At 46.3% G+C, this 22,988-nt stretch overlaps 2 protein-coding genes across 7 annotated transcripts in view; both read right to left on the reverse strand.

Annotated features, from left to right (window-relative positions):
• Window positions 1-22,988, reverse strand: part of LOC142904798 (rab effector MyRIP-like) — a 79,417-nt gene that overhangs the window by 34,187 nt on the left and 22,242 nt on the right. For all 6 annotated transcript variants that reach the window (XR_012929450.1, XR_012929453.1, XR_012929452.1 and 3 more), the window contains exon 3: window positions 11,358-11,579. Coding sequence is in view for 1 of the 6 variants with exons in the window: in XM_076051117.1 (XP_075907232.1) it covers window positions 11,358-11,579 (222 nt within the window). In the remaining 5 variants the exon portion in view is untranslated. The remainder of the gene's footprint in view (window positions 1-11,357; window positions 11,580-22,988) is intronic.
• Window positions 19,103-22,988, reverse strand: part of pola1 (polymerase (DNA directed), alpha 1) — a 139,680-nt gene continuing 135,794 nt past the window's right edge. The window contains exon 38 of the mRNA XM_076051116.1: window positions 19,103-19,116. The gene's annotated coding sequence lies outside the window, so the exon portion shown is untranslated. The remainder of the gene's footprint in view (window positions 19,117-22,988) is intronic.

Genomic DNA, 22,988 nt, shown 5'->3' on the forward strand with positions numbered 1-22,988 from the left:
CTTCAGGCGATGGTTTTCGCCAGAACAATAAAATTCCTTCTCTTCCATCCATTAGACGGATGAGTTTTCTCCGCGTCGTGACGATGAGCGATGCCATTTCACGGGGTCGTCTGCCGGGCGGCGATATACTGCAGGACGCAGCGAGAGACGTTTCGTCCTCATTAAGCGCCCGGCAGAGTCTCGAACTGTTTAAATTATTGAGCGGCTTTATTGTGTCCTGCTGTAAATCCTCTCGGTTTAACGAGAGACCGGTGACGATGAAGACGACTTCCTCTCAATGCAGCTTTAATGCAGAGACTCTTCCCGACTTGTTCTATTCAGAATCCACTGTTGCCCGCATGCTCTTCTCAAAGTATTGAATTTAGGCGTGATACAAGGCTGCACTGACTGTCAACTAAAAGCTTATTTACCTGTACTTTATTTTTCCCACCATCAACTCAATGGGTACATTGTTTTTACCCATGTGCTGCCTCCACCTTTGTGTGGACTCACTGAAGGTGTTTAACAGGCGTGATCCTGGCTGCCTTGGCTTCTACAGAATGATCCAGAATAATCCATCCATAATTCTCTCATGGAGTTCGGTGTTTCATTTCAGCAATGTCTCAGTCGTCCTGGCCGGTGACGCTGCTCCAGGGTGACGAGGACAATGGCGGGTGGCGCGTCCGGTTCCCACCGCTGGCGGGTCGGTGGGACGCCGACGGCGCTCGGCAAGGAGCTCCGGTGACGGATCCCTTCTGAGCCTCGGGAGTCACTCGAGACAGCTTTGTTAGCGGCGGAGCGTGCGAGCCGGCTGCCCGGTCGCCCAGACTCCATTAGCAGCCAAGAGCGGTCGCCTCCGTGCGGTTTCTCCGCAGCGGCGCAGCAGATAAACGACAAAGACAAAGTGCCGGGCACGTGTGAGGGGGCTTGCGGAGGTGGAGAGGGAGAGGATTAGCAGGGGTTGAAGGGCTGCCAAAATACATGTTTAGCTGCATTCAGCCTCGTTTCTCCCTTTCATGTTTGTCGCCCTGCCGCCTGTCTGCTTCCCTGTCGTCGCACTCCAATTCCACGCTTCCGATGGCGCCTTTCCAAGATTCTAATTTATCACATGGCGGCATTAAATCCGTGCACTTGCACGGCTGAGGTAGACGCGTCGTAGTTTATGCCCGCGGGCACCGTGAGGCCCGCGGGAGCCGTTGCGTCAGCGCAGGTCCGCTTGCAAGCGACTGCGTTAATCTGAGGCAGGTTCAGAGGTTGTTAAAACCCACTCGTACGTTAAGGCCCAGAATAATGTTTACCAAAAAGATTAAAAGTAGGAGTGTGCGCGTTTAGACGGCGTCGATGTAAACAGAAAATTCAAAAGACCTGCGTGTCCTGTGGCTGTTTGGTGGTGGGGGAAAAAAAAAAAAATAAAAAATTCCAACTCGATGAACCGCAGCAGCGTGAGAAAGACCTTCATTAAAATTCCATGAATCTGCATCTTAGGGAGCCACAACAGACCCCGCAGGGCTTCCGCGTCCCACTGGCAGGATTGCACACGCTTATGTGTGACACACACAAGTGTTCGACTTACACTTCTGCAACAGTGGAATGCCCTTCCATTCATCAGTCAAAGCGGCGCGTTGAATAGCAAAGATCTTTTCCAAGGCTCAGACATCCCCAGTCCACGAATGTCCCCAGTGAAAGGATTTATTTTAATGGCTAAACGCATCTAAAGATGAAGAAAGATGAAATTTGACCAATGCGCCGTGAATGGTCGGAGGCACTTAATTAGGGCGTTCTGCCTAATCGGGTTTGATGGTTACATCAACGACAACACGGCTCACTCAACCGTGACATCAAGGAGCAATTTCAGAGAGGAAAAAATGGCACAATAGTAATTAAATAAAACAGCAGGCTGATCCATCTGTTTGCCACTTGCGTGCTCAGGTGAGCTCCCTGTCCGTGTGGTCAACGTGTGGACAGCATGCCCCTTCAATGCGCCTGCCGCTGCTGGCTTTGTGATCGTTCCCGCAGGCCGCCCCGATGCTAAGAGCAGCTTTGATCCTCTTTGAATCAGGCGGCCTCACCTGAGATCAGCTGCTGGGGACAAATAAACCACGGAGGCAAAGAGAGACAGAGGGGAGATGAAAAGGTGATGGAAAATCCTTGTTGTTTTCCAATTGTGTCGGGCACTCTGTTTCATTATAACTAGCAGCTTTCTTTTTTATGTGACTTTGTTTATTAGATTTTCTCTCACATAGTGCAGAGCAAATATAAGTGGGAAAATATGTATAAATATAGATGTAAACATTTATAGGAATATATAAATTCAGTCAATACAAAAGCATATAGTCCAAGTTACTACCAGCATGAAAAGGGAACTCCCCCAGACAATAGGATATTTCAGCCAGGATCAAGTGGGGGAAGTTTGTATTTTTTACACATTGGAAGAATGAATAATGAATGAAGAAAAAACTTTAGAATGAAAGTCTGAGCCTTTCCAGCTAGAGAAAATAAAGAATATCTCTGATCCAGAACACATGAGTTGGAGATTCTTCTGATTTCCAGTGTGTCAGAATAAATCTTCTAGCCCAGGGGTGGGCAAACTTTTTGACTGGTGGGGCCACAATGGGTTCTAAAATTGGACAGAGGGGGCCGGAGCAGTAGCAGATGGATGGAGTGTTTTGGTGACCCACGTCATAGGTGGAACAAATATATCATGGGATATGTAGAAAATGTGTATTAATGTCAATTGAAAATGAACAAAAGCCAATTTTGAACAACATATGTGTCTTCGAAGCTCCACGGAATTTAGCTCTTTATTGAAACAACTCTTAAAACACTGAAAAAATGGATGAAGTACATGGATGATATCATGACTTATTTAGCATGTATTTTATCTATCTATGGATTTTTTTTTCTGAGAAAAAGAATGGTCGTATTTTCTCCTCATCCAGAGCTTAGACAAGGCAAGAGGCAATGACTGCGTAAAAGGTGCCTCCCACCAGCTGTCTCAAGGTTGAACTATCAAGGGCAATAGGACGGAGCACCTTTGTGGTCTCTGACAGGGTGGAAACAAAAACACCGCCAGAATTACGCACGTCTCGATTACCGTGATCGTGCTGCATAATTATAGATGAATCAGTAACAGTACAGTAACAATTAATCCGCCACTGTCCTGTCTCCCGGCACCCGCCACCGAATGCCTTCCAGCATCCCGGGAAGCTTTCTAATTACCTGTAAAAACAAACCTGTGAGCTCATTTACCGCGAGAAACCCTAGAAATAACACGCCTAATTAAAAAGCACAGCAATCACAGATTGAAGACTGCGGATCCCCCGGAGCCTGACCGCAGCAGGTGCGGGGAGGCGACTGGCATCAACCCGCTTCGCCCCGGAAGGTGCCGTCTTAATAACATCAGACGGTTTGAAACAAAGGAGATGAAACAGAGGCCCCGTCGCCGAGCTGGGAAATCATGACGAAAACAAGGTGAGCAGCCGGCTCTGCAGAGAGGCATCGACCAAAACCTTATTTAATGTGCTGAAAAATGGGAGGGGAGGTGCAAGGAGACAGTGGCCCGGGGGCCACGTGCGAACATCAACAACATGCTGCTGCTGCTGCAAGAGAGAGAGCGAGAAGGAGGCCTGGTCGAGCGAGCGAACGAGCGAGCCGGGGCGATCCTGACAGGAAGGCAGCGCAGAGACGTTCTGGGCAACCTCCATTAGCATTTCCCAGCTAATTGTTATTCACTTACACCCAGCCCCATTTCCCACAACGTCAAATCTACAAAGTAAGCCTTATATTTCCCAGAATGCATCAGAGGATTGTGGGCGTCTCACGCAAGTTTCTGACGTTGACGCGCTTTGATGTCCGCTTACGTTTGTTCGAGGCAAGGAAACTGATCGGAAACTGCTTTGGCTAATAAAACACGCCAAGCTCCGTGGCTACTCTTATGAATACTCCCCCCAGAGTTGATATCATACTTCAGGGCGTGACTGACATATATTGCTTTATCGGGACGTGTTGGTTTTTATCGTTACCAGTGTTACTGCTGGTAGAGCAAATATCACAGCTCTTTTCTTCTATTTTTTTTCAGCCAATATTTTACTTTCATCAAAGGAGGCACACGGACTGACAGGCGGAGAATGTTCAATGAGCAGCAAATATCCCGAGGTGCCAATATCTTATTTCTTGCGCTGCCGAGAGTTCACTGTGGCAGGAGATCAGACGGCGGGATGCGCCCGCGGAGGACTCGGGGAGTGGGGAGAAACTAAATGAGGGGTGAAGTTACGGCGGGGCGTAAAAAAGATTATTACTCGTGCGGCATCAAAAGGCGTTCGGCTTTCATCTCGCAGGACAATTTCACACCGACGAGGCCAAATAGCAAAAGCAATGACAACGTTGAAGTTTAAAGGAAGCGACGCAAGATAAATCTTTATCTCGACTGTTTCATCCGGGAGGAGTTTAGCCTCCCTCAGAGTGGCGGCCGTGTCCGACGCTGGAGCCGCTAGCAGGGGGAGGAGGGAAGGAGTCGCAGGTTATTAAGCAGATGCTTAAATCTCTATTTCAGTGAATCAACATGCAGCGGCGGCGGCTAAGCCGCAGGTCAATTCCTTTACAAATGTTTGGAGACAAATCCAAAGTCGGGCCCTGATTGAATAACTGATTTGAAGTTCTTTGACTGACAAGCAGAGCAAGTGGGCCACGGCGCGAGGCAGCTGCAACATGTAAATTCCTTCAAATCGGTCCCATTGGGGAATATTTCTGGACTCGATTCACCACATTGATTGGAAATGCAAAATGTTGCCAGTGCTGTGGGTGTTGGAGACTCAGCCAAAAATAATAAGTGTGCTCATCATCCCTGCAGTCCAGCCCATTAAAGGTCCATTGTGGAGAGTTTGGCCTGATTTATGATTTTTATATTGGTAAAAGTTATATACTGCTCATAAATACAATAATAAAAGTGGGTTCTATGGTTTTTTCTGCCCATATGATAGTTCTTATGTATGTATAAGAATATACATAGATCAAGGGTCTTGCTCCCAGTTAGTTGTCATCTTGCACTGCCATATTTCTAAGGAAGCCGAGTTGGACAATCCAGCCTGCCTGACGGTGCGTTTCATAACTAGGTTGACTGCTTGCATCTTTAAAAAACCAACGAAGAATGTGGAAGGTACCTGGGTTTGTGTGCAGGCCAACGTGGTTCACAGGCAAACTCGGAGGAGGGAGGGTGAGTGAAAGAGCGCTGCAATCCAAAATGTAACCACTTGATGTTGCTGTTTTTTTCTCAAAATATTACACACTTAACCTTTAAGTTAACCTGCTCAGTGGTCCCCTCTTATACATACGGTTGGCCCTATTTTTTGCTTCATTCTGTGGCTTACAAGATCAAATGTGTTAACCTGCTAACCTTGGTTGGTTATTTGAGTTACTGTTGCCTTTCTATGATGTGGCCTCTGACAACATCATCACTGCCGCTCACAGGGTATTTTCTCTCTTTGCGAATATTCCACTGTAAATCCTACAGATGGCTGTAATGTGAAAATCCCAGGAGATCAGCAGTTTGTGAAACACTCAGACCTGCAGCCCGTCTAAAGACACTGGAATCAACCTTTGTCCCAATTCTAACATTAAGCAAGACGTCTTGAACACACCCACTTCTCCAAATACATCAAGTTGCTGCCATGTGATTGGCTGATAAGCGACTTGCGTTAACAGGCCTTAGCCGAGGCCTTTGAGTGCGCATAGCAAAGTTTTATGACATCAAATAAAACAAATCCCAAATAAAAGGCAGCGTTCCTGAACAGCCCGCCCTGAACGTTTCCCAGGTGACGCCTTAACCATTTCCTCTGCTCTGCGGCTCTAATCCCGGCAACCCACAAGGAAAACAACAAGCTTTTAGCTCCCGTTCTGATCCGTTAGCCAAGTTGCGGCGCAAACCGATTGCGGAATCATGAGATTTCCAGTCACTTGCGTCGCGAGTATCAAATGACCTCCGATTCACGTGGAGCCCTGCGGCGTTGCTGCCCCACTTCCTTCAATCAACCGGTCACCAGACTGAGGCGCTGCACCGCAACTGGGCTCGCAACTGGACCCGGAGCGGTCCGATGATCAGAGGTGTAACTAATTTAGTCGCACCAATTACACACATGCAGACACAAAGGTGGTTTGGGAGCAACTTAGTCAGAGAGACAAGAGTCAGACACTCCACGCCAAGGTCCTTTGTTGCCACCGCTGTGTGTTACCCACGTGCATGTGATCACGCTCACGCACCCGACATCCCTGGATCGCCGTGATTTATTACCCGAGCTGGAAAGTCACTCCCAGGAAGAAAAAAAGACGAAAAGAAACGCATTCGCGTGGCCCTTTAACAGTCACATAATTGGGACACGTTAAGGTGCAGGGGAGGTACAAACGCAGCTGTCTGGGGCACAGAAAATGTCGCGACGGCACGTGCACGTCAAGATCTGCACCTCCGAGGCTGGAAAGGCTCACCGGTAATTAGCGCACGCACACATAGCTCGCACATGGCGTTGGCCAAATTCCTGCATATATTTCTGACTGGGACTATGTGTTAATTAATGACACCGCCGCTCCAAAAAATAGCACCTAGCCACAGGGATGCGGACCGACCAGGAATGTGTGGGGGTGAAAAACAAGAAGGCAAAGAAGAAAAGAAAACCACACACACCCCAGTGTGTTTTTGTGCACTCCAGCCTATTCAGGTGCCTTTGTGCCGTCGCACACCGCGGTGGGTTAAATTTAAAAAAATGAACAAATAACCAGCTAGAGTTTTGAGAGTGACAGCCGGCTCCGATCTTTGCTGGCACGGTCGCAAGGCAAGGCCACAAAGGATGAAGAGGAGGGTGAGACGGAAGGAGAGAGGCTGATTAGTGGCCCTCCTTCCTGCACCCGGAGCTGCTGCAGAGCCGAGGTTCAGCTGGAGTCTTTTCCACTTGATGAAAAGCTTTGTGGGTGTTCAGCATTTGGTGATTTTTTTTTATTTTTGAGGTACATTTTAGTCAATTTCTTGTGCTCAGTGGAATGGAAAAAGAATTTAGAAATCCTGAACAGCCATTAATTTACCTCATGTGCTTTAAGGTATGCGGCAGTGAGTAATTTCTTGTTTTTTGAAATGTTTGAACTGCATAATCCATTATTCAGACTCAGTGGGACCTATAAAAGTTGTCTGAAACACTCAGCAAATTCTTTCATCCTTTAAGTCCTGCATCTAATAGTCTTGCATGTTTGGCATTTGGTTGCAAACGTCAAAATGAATAAGAACGTCTACTGTTTATCCATCAGCATCACATCTGTCCAGACTCATGCAATACATGCCACGATGGATTGACGGCGGAGTGGACGTCACCTCAGGTTCAATATGAGGAGGAACAAAGAGCGTGAGTGGGATTCTGTGCCGAAGGAGTGGGAGTGACGCGAGGTGACAGCAACCTTGAAGGGGGTGTTGGACAAAATGTACTCAAAAATGTTCCTGAGAAACCGCTCCAACAAGGGGAGAACCTGAAAGCGTGATGCCTTCACAGACACGGCTATTAGCCGCTGTCCCCGCTGCCACTCTCAAGACTTCGAAATACATTTTCCCAGAATTTTAATTTAAATGACTGAAGCTGCTCTGCCAGCACTATACACGTCTTAATCTGTTTTATCTGTCGCTGGTGACCTGAGGCTCACCTGCTGACTGGCCTTTGAAAGACAGCATAGTTTACCTTGTGCAACCTGGATGTGGAAAATCATTCCATTCAACATGTAAAATTTCATTCGCCAAGGAAGGTCTTACTCCATCTGCGTACGTCGGAGCCTTTTCACGTTTGCGCTAATGCTCTGAGTGCACGTGTGTATATTTAAGGGGCATCTGCAGCTTTGTGTGCGTTTTCTCTCCAGTGATGTGCTTCCGCGGAGAATTAAGTTGCGGTGATTAAAACGCTCTAAAAGCAATTTAATAACAAAACGTAAATTCAAAGCCCAGCGTGTGCGCACTCGAAGATCACCACGTGACTGCACGTCTGTACGTGTGTATATATGTGTGTGTGTTTGTGTGTGTATGAGTAAGCCCCTCCTGTGCCGCGCATTTGCGCGGTACAGTATAGGCAGCGGCGGCAGATGCCGTAATCTCCCAGCAGCCTCGCTTGGAGATAAGATTATGAAAGCAATAAGGTGGAGAGGACAGCTCGCCACTTTGCTGTACGTGCATCCCTGCACACACTTACACATTGTCTCAACTGTAAAAATGCATGCCTTTTATCTTTTTTTCATTTGTGTGTATATATATATATATATATATATATATATATATATATATATATATATATATATATATATATACATACATACATACATACACACATACACACACACACACACACATATATATATATACACATATATGTATGTATACATATGTACATGTACATATACACACATATAGATATACAAATATACATATATGTGTATATCTACATACATAATGGGAGAGAGAGAGAGAGAGAGAGAGAGAGAGATCAGCCTATTTCTGCAGATTAAGCATCAAGAGGCACGGTCCTCCAGTGTGAACGCGTGTGGAATGTGGACTAAATGAGGTAGACGGACGACAAACGCCGGAAAAAGAAAGAGCGGAGAGGAATTGGGACAAACGATCCCCCCGCCCCCATCCCTCCGTCCCTCCCTCCCTCCCCTTTCATCCCCAGCACACCCCCACCACCCCTTGTTTTTCGTACTTGACCTTCATCGCTCTTCATCTCCCCCTCTCACTGGTAACGGTGTGTATATATGTACGCGAGTGCTAACCCGAGCAGTGCAAGGCGATCAAATAAAGGTGAGGAAGCGTGCGAGATGGTTGAATTGGGGTCGGCCAGTGCGAAAAAAAAGAAAAGAAACAAAACAATAAGGTGATGAGTTGCCGTCTCTGGGGTGAAGCCACAATTTGCTTCCCTTTTAAACACTTTTCAGATTCAAGGGCGACTGCTTGGGCTCATCCCAAATGTGCAGGAGGGCAAAGCTGTACCAGTGCCTGTGTGATACCAAGGCAGGTGTTGTGACAAAGCTGCTGAGTCACTTTCACTTCGCCCCGCCCCTCTTCGCCATCTGTCCACAACAGAGCGCAAAGCTGATGTTGCTGGACGTTGGGGGAGGATTAAAGTGATCGATGGCCGCGTCCGCCTGCTCCCGAGCGCAATTAATAAGTGACAGGCGGTGGATGCGTGCGCTTGCGTCATGTTTTCTACCGACCGGCGTCCATCCGGCCGCCTGTACATTCATTCATTAAATTCTTACTTCCGCAAGCGTGTGTGTGTGTGTTTGAGTGGGCGAGTCTCGCCTCTCGAGCACGGGCGCATGTGTGCGACGATTGCAAATCTGCTTGCCGCCCCGAGGGATCACGCTGGCGAGCGGTGCGGCCGCCCCGCCACCGTTTTGACGGACAGCCTGCGCATGCGAGCAAGACCAATTGGTGGTTCGGTTCCTTTGAAGGGGGAAAAGAACAAAAAGGAAAATCTGCCTTTTGCGCTCGGCGGGAATAGCTACAAATACAACGAACGGGAGAGGATACAGACAAATGGCAATATTATGTTGACTCAAGATGCGCACTGAGGCTTGGTAATTGTTTTCATTCATTTTCATTTTCCAATTTCTCATTTTGCAAGGGGCCTCCTCCTTCTTGCACCAACTCTGGTTAGCGTGAAATTAATGACTTTATTTCTTTATTTGCTTGTTTTGCAGCCATCCACTGCAGTGTTCGACGTGCTCCTACTTTCAAAGTAAAGCCCACGGCTCCTCCAGGCTTGAGCTCAACAGCCCTGCCAGTTGACTCCACCCAGCACAGAAAAAAAAAAAAACCCACACGCTGGAACCCGATTAAAGCGGTGTATAACGTACTTCAGATAAAAATGTGCCGCTCTCGTATGCAGCTGTGTGGCGTCAACATAACTATGCAGAAAGTCCCCCACGAGAAGGACAGAGACCGAGAACGGCCGGGAGGAGACGACGAGTCGAGGTGATCGATGCAAGACTTCCACACCTCTTCTCTTTTTTCACTCGTACGCCAGACCCCGGGCTTAAGGGTAGTGGGTCTTACTTAATACAAGCCGAAGCAAAGGGAGAGAGAGAAAAAAAAAAAAAAAAATCAATGCGAGACAAAATGGGAAACGATCTGGAGGACGATGGAAAAGAATAAATGAGGCCAAAGTGAAAAGGGAAACAATTTTTTGGCCAGGACAAAGGCTGAAAACCTGACACACACAAATACACACCGCCAACACACAGAACGCAAGCCTCACTCTCTCAATTCCCATTCTAACACCAGTGTGTGGGTTTTATATATATATATATATATATATATATATATACATATATATATATATTTTTTTTTTTCCCAGCAAAAGACTAAAAGAAAAGAAAATCTCAAAGCTTTCAGTCTGCGCTAAATAAATATCCCAGAGACGACATCCTGTAATCCGGTCATTTATATACATATCATACTTACTGGTTATCTAATAAGCAAAGCTGATTTCACCATGAATCCATCACACACACACACGCACACACACACACATACACACACAAATACGCACACATGCACAGCAGCGTCGCAGCCGAGACAGATAGAGCTTAACATCCGTCCAATGGTGAGTCGGGCCGCTGGGACAACTCCCAAGGCTTCCCACCGACGTGGACGTACGAGCAGCGTTCCGCCACATGCAAATTCCCGCCGCCTCCTCCCTCCGCGTATCGCATTCCCCGTTCTGCACTTCCATTTATCATGTATGCGCGTCTTCCACTACATTTATTTTGAAAAGCAGATTTTTTTTTTTTTTTTCCATTTGTGGGCGTTTGTTTTAAAGCTTGAAAGTGAGGAGGACGGAGGAATGTTAAAAAATATGAAGGAATATTACAAATCCCTTCCTGAATCAATCTGATGTATATAAATGTATATATATATATATATTATATTGGCCATTCGGGCATGTCCGCTCGCCCAGGTCCGCAAGTCCGGATCGCACATAAATAACAGAAGAATTTGCCGCCGCCCCCTGCCCTGCCCATTCATCAACGCTCTCCAGCTATTCACCTACCAGGAATTCCCACAGAGGCAGCAAACAAACCTGGGGGAAAAAAAAGTTTGCGTTCGCCCAAAATAATGTGAAACATTTCACATCGGAGAGCACAATTCCGATTCGTCCCTCAAAGTCGAGCTCTGCCTTCCACTCTCTCCCCCACACATCCACCCTGAACACACTCAAAAGACATATCGGGAGAAAAAAAAAACAACCCGCCCACCCCAATTCAATTCATTTCCATCCCTCTCCCGTCCCTGCCGTCTTGCTTTCTTTCTTTCTTTTTTTTTCTTTTCAGCGAGCGAAACGTGGAGCGGCGGCACTAACCTGCCCTTCTGGCACGCCGAGCAGAGCCAGGCTTTGTCCTTCTTGCTGTAGGTGCGGCAGGTCTTGCAAACGTTGTACTGGCAGTCCAGGCACAGGCGCTTGGGGTTGAGCAGGAAGGTGAAGGGCGTGCAGCAGCGGATGCAGCAGTGCTCGTTGAAGCGGTGCTGCTTGGAGAGGATGGAGCATCTGCTGCCCTCCTCCGCCAGCTCCTGCTTCATCTCACTGGAAAGCGGGAGAGGGAGGGGAGGGAGAGACGGGGAGAGAGAGAGAGGGAGAGAGAGAGGGCACGAGAGGGAGGGGGGAAGACAGAGGGAGAGAAGGGGGCGGGGTGGTGAGCAATGCGATCAGAAGGTGGAACGAGGGGAAAAAAGAGAGCGAGAGAGAGGGAGAGAGAGAGAGAGAGAGAGAGAGAGAGAGAGAGAGAGAGAGGACGGCGATGCAGAGTGATTGGAGACGCTGCAGCGAATTAAACAGCGAAAGGCAAAGGTATTGTTGCTTGAACAACGCAGCGCGGCGGAGGCAGCGGGTGTCACGTCTCTCCACCGTCACATCTCCCTCCCTTTTTTTTTTTGGCGCCGATTCCGCTAAATTAACGCGACGGCTGACATTTCAATTCGGGAGGACCTGCCATGCCCAGTTTGCCCGCATCAGTCGAGAGGCAGCCGAGGAGAGCGCCACCTCGCCTCCGTAACCTCCTCTAGAGAAGGAGAGACAAAAAAAAAAAAATAACATCACTGCAGCCCTCCAATAATAAATGAGTATAAAGTGAGCAAAGTTGAAAGTCCAGCGTACTCAAAACTTGCCTGGGAGGGAATAAATCGGTTCCCTCAATTACACTGGATTGCTCTGAAAATTCGAAACTTCAAGAGGGATGGAGCAGCCAGGAGCAGCGCCACCATCTCGCTAATCTGAACCCCCACCCCCGGGCCCCCGCGGGAGAATTGTTCCCGCTAATGAACTATTAGGATTAAGAGACTGAAAATTCTTGACCGAGGCGCGAGCAAATGAAATCCTCCGCCAGCAGCCGGCGCTCAGGCCGCTGATTGCGGCTAATTGTGCATCGTGTTATCAGAGTTTTTCCCCCTCATGTGAGGCTTTAAAAAATTGAGTATTTGCAAAACGTACATATATAAATAAAATAAAAAAAAGCGGGCTGGGTAATTTGAGCTGTTACTCTCGTTTGAAAGAGCAGAGCAGCTCCGCTGCAGCTCAACTCGCATAAATTATGCACACGGGGGTTTTTCCCCCCTGTCGGATTTCTGCTGACCGAGCCCCGCAGCATAAATTATGCAAGTTTTTGCATTTGTATCATCAAGTTTTTATACATATTTCAATTGTGATACATATACACACACACATATATATATATATAAATATCCCTCAAAAAGCATGTGAGATGTCTCTCGAAGTGTTAATCGAACACCCATGCTAGTCTCTCTGTAGCATTAGCAAGGCTCAAAGTCACTTCCTGTTTTATCACTTCCTGCATTGGCAAGAGTTAAGAAACAAAACCTTGTTCAGCAGCCATGCAAAGGTCCTCCCAGTAAATAATACAGCTACGGCTTTGCAGGCAATGCCATTTCACGGCACACAAGCAGATCTAAATATAAGATCATCACACAGAAACCAGCTCCAAATATGGGGCGGGGGGAAGGTTGTTCAGCCGTGAATGGAAAATTAAACAAGCCAAGTGCTTGATGCAGCATATTGTAAATTTCTTGTGCATATTCCGTCACGAGTCTGCCATTCTGCAGAGCCGGCGGGGAGCGTTGCGATCTCCTCTTTTCCTTAAGTTATTAGCGCCGCTCCTTGAGCAGATCCTCGCCCGCCTCACTGATTGCTTTTCATACGCATCATTAGACGGTGCATATTAAGAAGACGAGCTAGCGGGCCTCGCGCACGCCGCCGCGGGAGCACCGCTTGCTTTTTTCGGTCACCTACAAGCGTTGAGTCGGAGGCGATCAAAAGGAGTTTCCGTGTGTTTTGCATGCGCAAGGTCAACGCAGTCGGAAAAAAATTGCACTGTAAATGAAAACAGCGCAATTAAAGCGCAAGGCTGCACGCAAAACAAACAGAGCGCGTGCGCATGCACGGCAGAGTAATAACACTGCATCTCAACGCAAAAGAGGGGCAAGCTGAGTCAAAACCATTTCCTTCAGCTGTGATTAAAATCGCTCTCAGCTTTGGCTCCCTCCGCGTCGCCTTCAATAAACAGCGCGGTTGCAACCGCTCTGTGGCTCCGGTCATGCGATTAAATGACAGGGCTGAGTTTACACATACGGGCTTGTCATGGCTCAGACAAGCGAGCATTGACGCATGAGGCCGAGCTCATCTCGCTGCCCTGAGAGAATATGGTTCACCGCATGCCAAAGAGGAAACAATATTGTTAAGCTGAGTCGTTAAAGCTAAGCTACTACAGGTGCTATCGCAGCTGCTTCCTCGACTTTGAAAGGGGACATTCTAAAACGTTTAACGTAAAGAGTTAAAAAGTTTATTAGCTTAATAAATAATGGTTGATGGCTGTTTTCGGTTATTAAGCTACGTTAAGCTTTACGTTTTTCTTAAGTTTTAGAATGTCCCCCTATCCATCCAACCATCTTCTACAGCCGATTGCTCCTGCACTTAGGGTCGTAGACATACAGTGCAAAGGCGGGCTTACAGCCTGGACTAGTCGCCGGTTCATCACAGGGCCACATCGAGAGACAAACAAGCATTAAAACTTGACAACGAAGAATTAGGAGTTCCCAATTTGCCTCATATGCACATTTTGAACATGTGCAGCTACGAGGAGAACTTAAAAACTCCACACAAAAAGGTCCCAGGACTGGATCCATGAACTTCTTGCATGAGTTGACAGCACTAACCACTGCACCACCGTGTTGCCCTACAAGTCATCATTTGGGAATCTTGCCTCGCTGAGATTAGTCTGAAGACCATGGATTGTAAAACGATAATTTCCTCAAAACTTTATAGCACCCTCATTTTGTTTTTTTCAAGCTTTAATGCTTTAATGCATTTAAACCGACCCTGTGTTGAAAGTCAACAGACACAATATACTGCGAACACGCACGCTGCAATAAAGGGGGCCGACAGAGAGTCCATGCTATGAACTCTAATTTCTCGATGAGGCATGAAATTACTGCAGCGCCGGTCCCACTACGACGATAACTCACCAAAGTCTGAAATCTCAATTTGTAGTCGCCTCGGCTGAGTTTGAAAAATACGGGCGAAAGCCAACATGACGGCGGTGGCATGAGAATCATCCGAAAGAGGAGAAGCAGATGCAGCGGGCCGATTATTCACACGACACCTTCCACACTCCCAAATCATTTCATGGCCAATTTGCGCTCATTAACATTCATGATCCAGCCTTCAGGTTAATGAAAAACTAAACTAATTTTGTTAAAAAGGTTTGGTGATCACCAACTCAAAGGACGCATTAATTATTTACACAAAGTATGGACTTGCATGCTAGTTATTCACTGGAATGATCACTGTGCCGGAGCCCAATGGAACATGGAACAAGTTGCATGTTTTTTTCTCTGAATTTAGCAAACAAGGTGAATCAGAGAGACAATTTTTTTTTTGCCAATTACTTACATAAAGTGAGTGGTGACTCATGCGAAACTTTACAAACTTGTTTCATGAACGCTCGACTTTTCATGACCCTAAAAAAAAAAATGTGTTGCATACCTTTAACTTCCCCAAACAGTCAAGAATAAAGTGCAGAGATTTAAAATGTCTGCAAACTGGACGAGGTGTAAAACATGACTATGGTAAAAATCAGAGCGAGAGAGTTAAACTTGGAACTGGCCGAGACAGACTGAGTCGATTCACTTCACATTCGATTTCACTCACTGCGTGAAATTTTGAGAAAATGCATTTACATCATCAGCATACGGTCCTGTGGAATCACTTTGAGGAGAAATATGTGTCTCCAGCCATTGTGCAACTCAGAAAACAAAGTCGCAGATGCTGAAAGTTCAAAAGAAAACCAAACACTTATTAAAACCTATTGATTATGCTAATGGGCAACTGCGGCGTAGGTGTTTCGAGGGCACCGCGGGCCTGCAGAGCTGCATACCAAACTCCTTTTATAATTCGAAACCAGGGCAGCAGATGCGGGTTTAATTATATGCAGTGTTCCCCTGACAGCCTGTCACTACTGGCAAATACTATTTGTGCTGTAGATCGCTTCCCTCTCATCTTTCATTTCTCATCAAAGCCGGCTCTTCCACGCTCACCCATTCATTTCGCAGAGCAATCTATTCGCACTTTATTCCACTGTCCTTTCATTTCCCCCGCTGTTTTATTTCCTTGTGTCTCCTCTCAATGACAAATAAACAGACTTCAGACTAAAGAGACAGTCCGCAGCAAAAATCAATATCGCGTATTTTCTCTCGCTTGCAACTCTAATTTGCCCGAGTCGTGCAAATATTTCGCTATAACGTTTTATGAAACGAGCCGGCGCTTCGCACGCCGCCTTTACTGAACAAAAGAAAACATTATGGACTCGTGGCTGAGAGTCTAGCAAACTCTCAAATGCAGTTTTATTTGTACTCAATATTCTAAGTTAAACTTTGTCTAGTTTGGTATGAAACAGCGAGGCTGCGAGAAACAAAACTGTACCTTGAAAAGTCAATTTTAAGATTTTTTTTTTTGAATCCCCGACAGAAAAAAAAACAAACAGAAAACAGAATAATACGGATCTCTGGAAAAATATTGTGTTGAGTCCTCGGTTTTCCGTGCTCCTACAAACGTGCTTTATTGAACCTCGATTGGAGGGGGTTGAAAACAAAGTGGGACTATAAGACCTGTGAAATCATAAAGTGTAGAGTGTGCCATCTGGATGACTTTCTGAAATTATGAAACAAGAATTGACTTTTCACATTTCAGGACAAAGATGCACATTATTGTTGGAGAGCATTGAAAAAGTGTTGTTGTTTTTTTTTGTTGCATAAATGGGACCTTTAAGCTTTGGGGTTGAATCGTTTTTTACGGTCAGATTCCTAATCAACAGCCGCTTAGCTCCCTTGAACAGAGGCTTCACATATATAAATGTTTAATGAAATCAGCCTATGAGCCACGGTGAGCTCGTCTGTCAGCCTGCGTTAACAAATCCATAGCACAAGTGCGGTGCTGCGACCCTCATCCACCCACCACAGGCACCTGAAGGAGGAAAAGGAGAAAAAAAAAAAACACTGCGGCAAGAATCACGCAAAGCCATGGAATTGCATCGCAAGTCTGCAGCGGGAAACTGCAACAAAGTGCTGCGACGCTGACCAACACATTGCTGCAAAGCAGTGTGATGAATCAGCAGATTGGGGTTTTGCATGTAAGTAGTGCCACCCAACCGCACTGCACTGGGAATTGGACAGTCGGTATTGATTGAACAAGCGAGTTCTGCAGTCTTGGCCTCAAAAGGAAATCAGGGTAGTGGGGGAAACACTAGTGTTCATTTGGTGCAACTGTAGCTCCTCGTGCGATTTGATTGGCCACGCCAGGAAATCATGAACCCCGCAGCGTAGCAGTGCACACCTGGCTGTGTGTGTTTTTTTGTTTTTTTTTATTGATCAGGCTATTTTCACCCGTACAGTAGCTAAACGCGCTCTGTAATTGGGAATTGATCGAGCCTTTCCCGGCTCTTAAGGTGCTTTTAATTGAACGGTTTGTGAAGGCGGTGCGGTGGTGGAGGCTCCCGCAGTTTGTTTGTGGTTCTGAGCTCACATATGTGTTTGTGTGTGTGTCACAGTCTGTACACAAAGGGATGCCTCCAGGTACTGTTTGGCCCCAAGTGACATAACACAATGTCTTTTATGCATGCGTGTGTGTGTGTGTGTGTGTGTGTGTGTGTGTGTGTGTGTGTGTGTGTGTGTGTGTATGGCAGGCTTGCAGCACTATCTCCATGCACTCCTGTGTGTACATTGTGTTGGGGATCGTAGGAGGGAAAAACATATGTACGCACACACACACACACAGACAGAAGAAATGGGAGCACACTTCTGCTCGATCCAAGCACTAAATTTGCATGTGGACCCCGACTGGGTAAGACTGAGCACCGCCGTTCATCCAATTTGAATAGCAGCCTGGAATGGGAGCAGAGAGAACCACGGTGAAGCAGCCGGAACCCTGTTTCTCCTCTGCAATGCGGTGGCAAACAGGCATGTGGGCCATAAATTAATTGACGATAGGCTGTTTTGCCCGTTTGCACCGTTGGCTCATGCAATTGCACAGGATATGATCGAGTCACACAGTTGTTTTGGTTCATTAGCAGTGCAGGGCTGCTGATCTGGATCTGGGTTGAAATATGATAATGAAAAGGGGGATGATGTGAGGACACCATTCCAGTAACTTTGTGTTTTGCAGTTGCGATAACAAAGGGCCTGAAAGTTTAAAACTTTGGCTGAAGAAATTACCCAGAGCGCTTTTTTTCTTCCATGCATATTCAAATTCTCTTGGAACGTAGAAACAGAATAAGACAATAACCCGGCCAGTGCAACTTCCTTCTCTGTGTTTCCTTAAAAGAAATGTGGATAATTCACACAGCATGCATTATTCACCATGATCTGTTTTTTTTTCAGGTTTGGCCTTGGTGGATTTTTCCACAGCCACTGTATAAATATGAAAAAAAAAAACAAAAAAACAACCACAGACTTGTGGAGTGGGGGCTCTTTATGTCTGTTAAGCTGGGACTTTCACCCCTTTTTTCCCCCTTGATCCTCTCAATGAGCGGCCGCCCACCCTCAAGCGCACTAGTAAGTCACCACCACAAGTTACCCTTTGGTCACAAGCATCACCGAGCGTGCAAAAAGACCTACTCTACCTTGGATGTCGCGTCACGCGTGCAAGTCTGCCAGCGAACGCAGTGGGGGGTGGGGGGTGGCATGCAGGCACCATAGGCATAGGCTTGAGAGCGCCGCGATGCATGAGCACGTATGCGAGACACACGGGAACGCGGGGAGTGTTCCGCCAGTAATGGTCCCGATTCTGTAGGGACGATTTGACACGCTTCATGTGAGCACTTTGATGCACGACAGGAATAGACGAGGGAAGAAAAGGGGAGGGAAGAAAAGGGGAGGGAAGAAAGCGCCGCGGATCTAAATTGGCACGACAGCAACATGAATATACATTATATACGTACATATATACAGTATGTGTGCGTTTTATACATGTGCATCTACATATACAGTGTGCAAAATTACGTGTGAGCACATTAACATAGAAACCATGATGCTTTGTTGGCTCTTTTACGGTCTAGCACACACAGCCAAGTGTGATTATAATACAAAGCTTTGTTTCAGAGGTTTTAAAGCATCCAACTTCTGCAATGATTGCTGCACGTTGCACACTTGATTGTGCACTCGTTCACTAAAATCACATTCAATTAGACATTCAAGGCAACAACTGTCAAAGCCATCCCATAATGTGTTCTTGCGCATATACATACATAATACACACACATATATATATATATATATATATATATATATATTTATAAGATAAATTGAAGATTTCAATACCGGCAACAGATGCACTCTATGCTTCTATGTCACCGTGTGAATATATTTTCAACCCCTAGCCAACCCAGTGCTGATGATGGTGCCTGCAAGACCACATTCAATTGCATCATCAGTCCACCACTGGTTAATCACAACGCCTCATCAATATTCATTGCTGAAAATGTTCCTGCAGCCCCAGTTGCAAAAATCTTCATCCTTTCAACGCTTTCAGGAGGTTCCATTTAGTCTGAAGTCATTTCCTTCTCTACAGCCCTCTTTTTTAATCCAAGGCCCGGCATCAATCTGAACCTGAAACTATGCGGAACTATGTGCTGTGCAAAATCTTTGGTGCACGCCACTGCACCCCGTGCCCTGTCTTCACTTGCTCCACTTTCCTCAGACTCCTCTTCCCTCCCCCGAAACCAGGGGCTTAAATGAAGTCGCCTCCTCTCTGAGCCAACTTTGGCTCGCCACAATTATCCAACAGGACGATAATGAGCCCTCACTCTGGGAACAATCCAAGCCAAATGTGTGCTCCGCTGATAACGTTTTCCATCAGAAGCGCCAGCCCGGGCGGAAACTATATGATCGAGATAAAGTGGGGAGAGGGAGGAGAAAATAACGTGTCGAGTCAGTTGTAGTGCGGAGCCAGCAAGGTGTGGGGATGATTCAGGAGTGTGGCTGTTTATCTATTCATGTTGCATGCTGTCTGCATTCTCATTCCTGGTCGACTAAATTGAAAGAGAGAAATGCAAATGTGACTTCGGCAAAGGCGTTTGGGGATATTGACGGGGCGAGCGACCCTGTGTGTGTGAAGACTTAACACAATAGAAGTTCACAGTGCCGCAATCTCAAACTGTACAAGGGCGAACTTTCAAACAAGAAATAATTTTCTACATTTTCTTGCCTCTGCTTTGGCCATTTCTTGCAGCCAACAGTGTTGGTGAGTAATCTATTACTAAGTAATCCACTACTGTAATTAAACTACTTTTTGATTAATGGAGTAATGTAACTAGATTACTGTGGCAAAACTGGTAATTATATCATTATAACTTTAACAAGTAACGACGACTTTACTTTTCTGAAATCTTCTAATTGTTTTAACAATCTGGGCTGTGCAAAAGGCACCAGTGCTGTACGAGTTTGTTCTGTGAAATGTGCAGTTTGTGTTCAGAAAGCAAACATTCATTCATGTTCAGACAGATGCAAAATTTGCACTTTAAAAAAGGTCATTCCAAGCACTTTTTTTTTAACTAAAGTAATTAGTAATTCGTAATTGATTACTTATGAAAGAAAGCAGTTCAAGAAGTCATTAGATTACTTTATTAAGGATGGATGTATCAATTATGGAGTAATCCCAACAACACTGGCAGCCAATAAGGGAAACGGGGAACAGACGGGGATTCGTCACTTTGCTGATTAGCGCTCAAGAAGAGTCAGAAACACAAAGGGAGAACCAGCAGCACGTCTTCCAAACAAACGGATTCAGTCGTCGTGCAGCCACCGGGGAAGAGTGACGCTGTGCAATAACCTGCGAAAGACGCGGCGGCTCGTCTCCTGAAAGTTCTTTACGTCGTTTGATGGAAGTGACAGCGCAAAAGGTCCCTGGGGGGATCTTTGCGTGCCGCTCTCGAGCTGCAACTTCATACTCCTCGATTTCACAGACACATCCGTCTCTCTCATCTGTCTCGTAAAACAGCAGTAGCAATCGGCATCGGCGGCAGTCGCACAAAACAATAGAAACTTATAAAAAAAAGAAAGTGCCGACATAACTGAGCGTCTCCCTCCCCATATGAAATACTGACTGGGACGTTCCAGTTAGCTTCTGGCACGAGCAACCCACCTCCCGTGCAACTTGTGTGTGTCCGTTAATGAGACAGAGGTCAGCTTTTGGACACTTCATGCTCCAGCACATCTATCGCACTCACAGTCGGCTCGCACACCACCTGCATTCGCCTCTCAGGTCCAATTAGAGGAGAAGATTTGTGGAGGAGCGACCAGGCGCAGCCAAAAAACAAACCAGCAAATGTGAGGAAAATTCACTATTTCGCTATTTGCGTCAAGCTCGTTTGCAAACAGATCGGTATTGACGACACGCCGGCGGGGCCCGATGAACTCCCCCAAAGCCGATAGACATGCACAGTGCCGCGATAATAAACTGAGGGTGGCAGATCAATAGGGCCGGCAAGGAAAGGGCACCTTCCGTGTCAGCCTGCAGCGGGGCAGGTGTGAATGGTGAGACCGTGTTCTGGTTTGAATCTATAAAAATGTAAAACATAACAGAACCCGGATCTGTTTCACTGACTCACAAACGCCTCATATTTCACCAAATGCACGCTTTATAAAAACTATAACACACCTGGACACAGAAAAAGACGATGTTTCCAATAAATGTAAAAGCACTGTGCTACAAAGGTAAACACCGTTCCCTGAAAATTTTCCAATTCCTGTCGTTATATGAAAAATATTTGAAAATGGATTAAATGTCCGTGACGCAGCTCTGGTCAAAGCGGTTCGATCTGTTGTGCAAGACGCAACACGAAAAGGATGAAAAAGAAAGAAATTGGCCGCTCTCAGAACATACGAGAACACACCTACACATAAACACACAATCACACTCCATTTTTTTATGATGTCTGGACTCCAGCTTCACCGCGGGGAGTCTCAGCCACAGCGCAGTCTGGTCCCTTTCAAGCCTCAAACATTTATTTCCAGAGGGGGATGATATTTCCCGAGGCACTCTATCCGATAAAAGCAATTTTTTTTTTCTTCCTTCCACGCCCGAGCTTTCCAGTTTTGATGGAAGTGTGAGAGAGTGTAATCTCGCAGTTACAGAGGAATTTACCGGGGGAAGCAGCGGCGTTCAACCAAGCCAAACTGAAGCGGCCAGGCGAAATGGTCGATACGAGTCTGGGATTAGGAACGGACCGAGAGGGAGGGAGGCGCCGCCCAGGGGGAGGAAAAAGGCCACCGCGCCAGCCCGTCCTCGATCAGGTCACCTTTATTTGATGGTGGGAGCTGGAGAAATAAAGGATGTTTTTGCCTTTCACACCAAATCTTGGAGCTCAAAGACCCATTTTTTTTTATTCAGATTTATTTTATTCTTTTATATTTATGTTAAATTAAAGTCATAGGTATTCTGGTTTGTACTGAATATGTAGCTATCTGGCTTAACTGATAGTGAAATATAAATAAGCATAACACAAAAAGTAAGGACATTTTTGTGTATTTGTTGTGACAATGGTTCTTGGAAATAAATCTTATATTGTTGGAAAGCCTGTTTATTTCCCCTTTCAAATGATGCCACACTTGAAAGGAACATGCATTTGTGGAGTGAGTGGCTGAGCTGAGTATCTGGGTTGCACTCTCTGCCTGAGTCAAACAGCTTATTCTGCAGTTGCCATTTACCCGTTTTTTTTTTTTTTTTGATTTTCAGGTAGCCACAGGTGTTGCCAATCATGCGCCTGATTGGCAACACCTGTGAAAATGGGTTGCGCTACAGTGGTCAGTAGGTGTAGGGTTAAGCTAAGGGTTAGGGTTATGGTTCTTCCACATGCTACTGGGGCTCCCGTTTGTGCAGGTACTGCCAATCAGTCGCCTGATTGGCAGCACCTGTGGCTACCAGAAGATCAAAAAAAGAGAGTAAATAGCAACAGCAGAATGAGAAGTTTAACTTGGCAGAGAGTGCAACAGATACTTATCTCTGCTGCTCACCACACAAATGCATGTTCCTTACAAGTGTGGCACCGTTTAAAAGGAGAATAAACAGGCTTTCCAGTGACATAAGATTTAGTTCCAAGAGGCACTGCTACAACAAAGAAATAATCTACCAAACACAAATCTTCGTATTTTTTCATGTATATATGCTCTCCACCTGCTGTCCCAGATTACGGCCAAGCAGCACAGCCCAGCATTGAGAAACTGACCCACACATGCATCCAAAAATGCTATGCAGGGTCACACAGTTGAGACTTTTCATCATGCACCCTGCTGCTGCTGCTGCAACAAAAAGCCACACAGAATAAAATGCTGATGTCTTATTCGGCTGCAGGCTTAAATGGAAACACTGCTCATCCATTACAGGGCGGCCAGGGCGGGTGTTTCTCATGGCGCGGAAAGGCATAAATGGCTG

The sequence above is a fragment of the Nelusetta ayraudi genome, unplaced genomic scaffold (genome assembly GCF_046127955.1).
Source record: "Nelusetta ayraudi isolate G7.1 ecotype Tasmania unplaced genomic scaffold, CSIRO-AGI_Nayr_v1 ptg000132l, whole genome shotgun sequence".
Classification (NCBI taxonomy): Eukaryota; Metazoa; Chordata; class Actinopteri; order Tetraodontiformes; family Monacanthidae; genus Nelusetta; species Nelusetta ayraudi.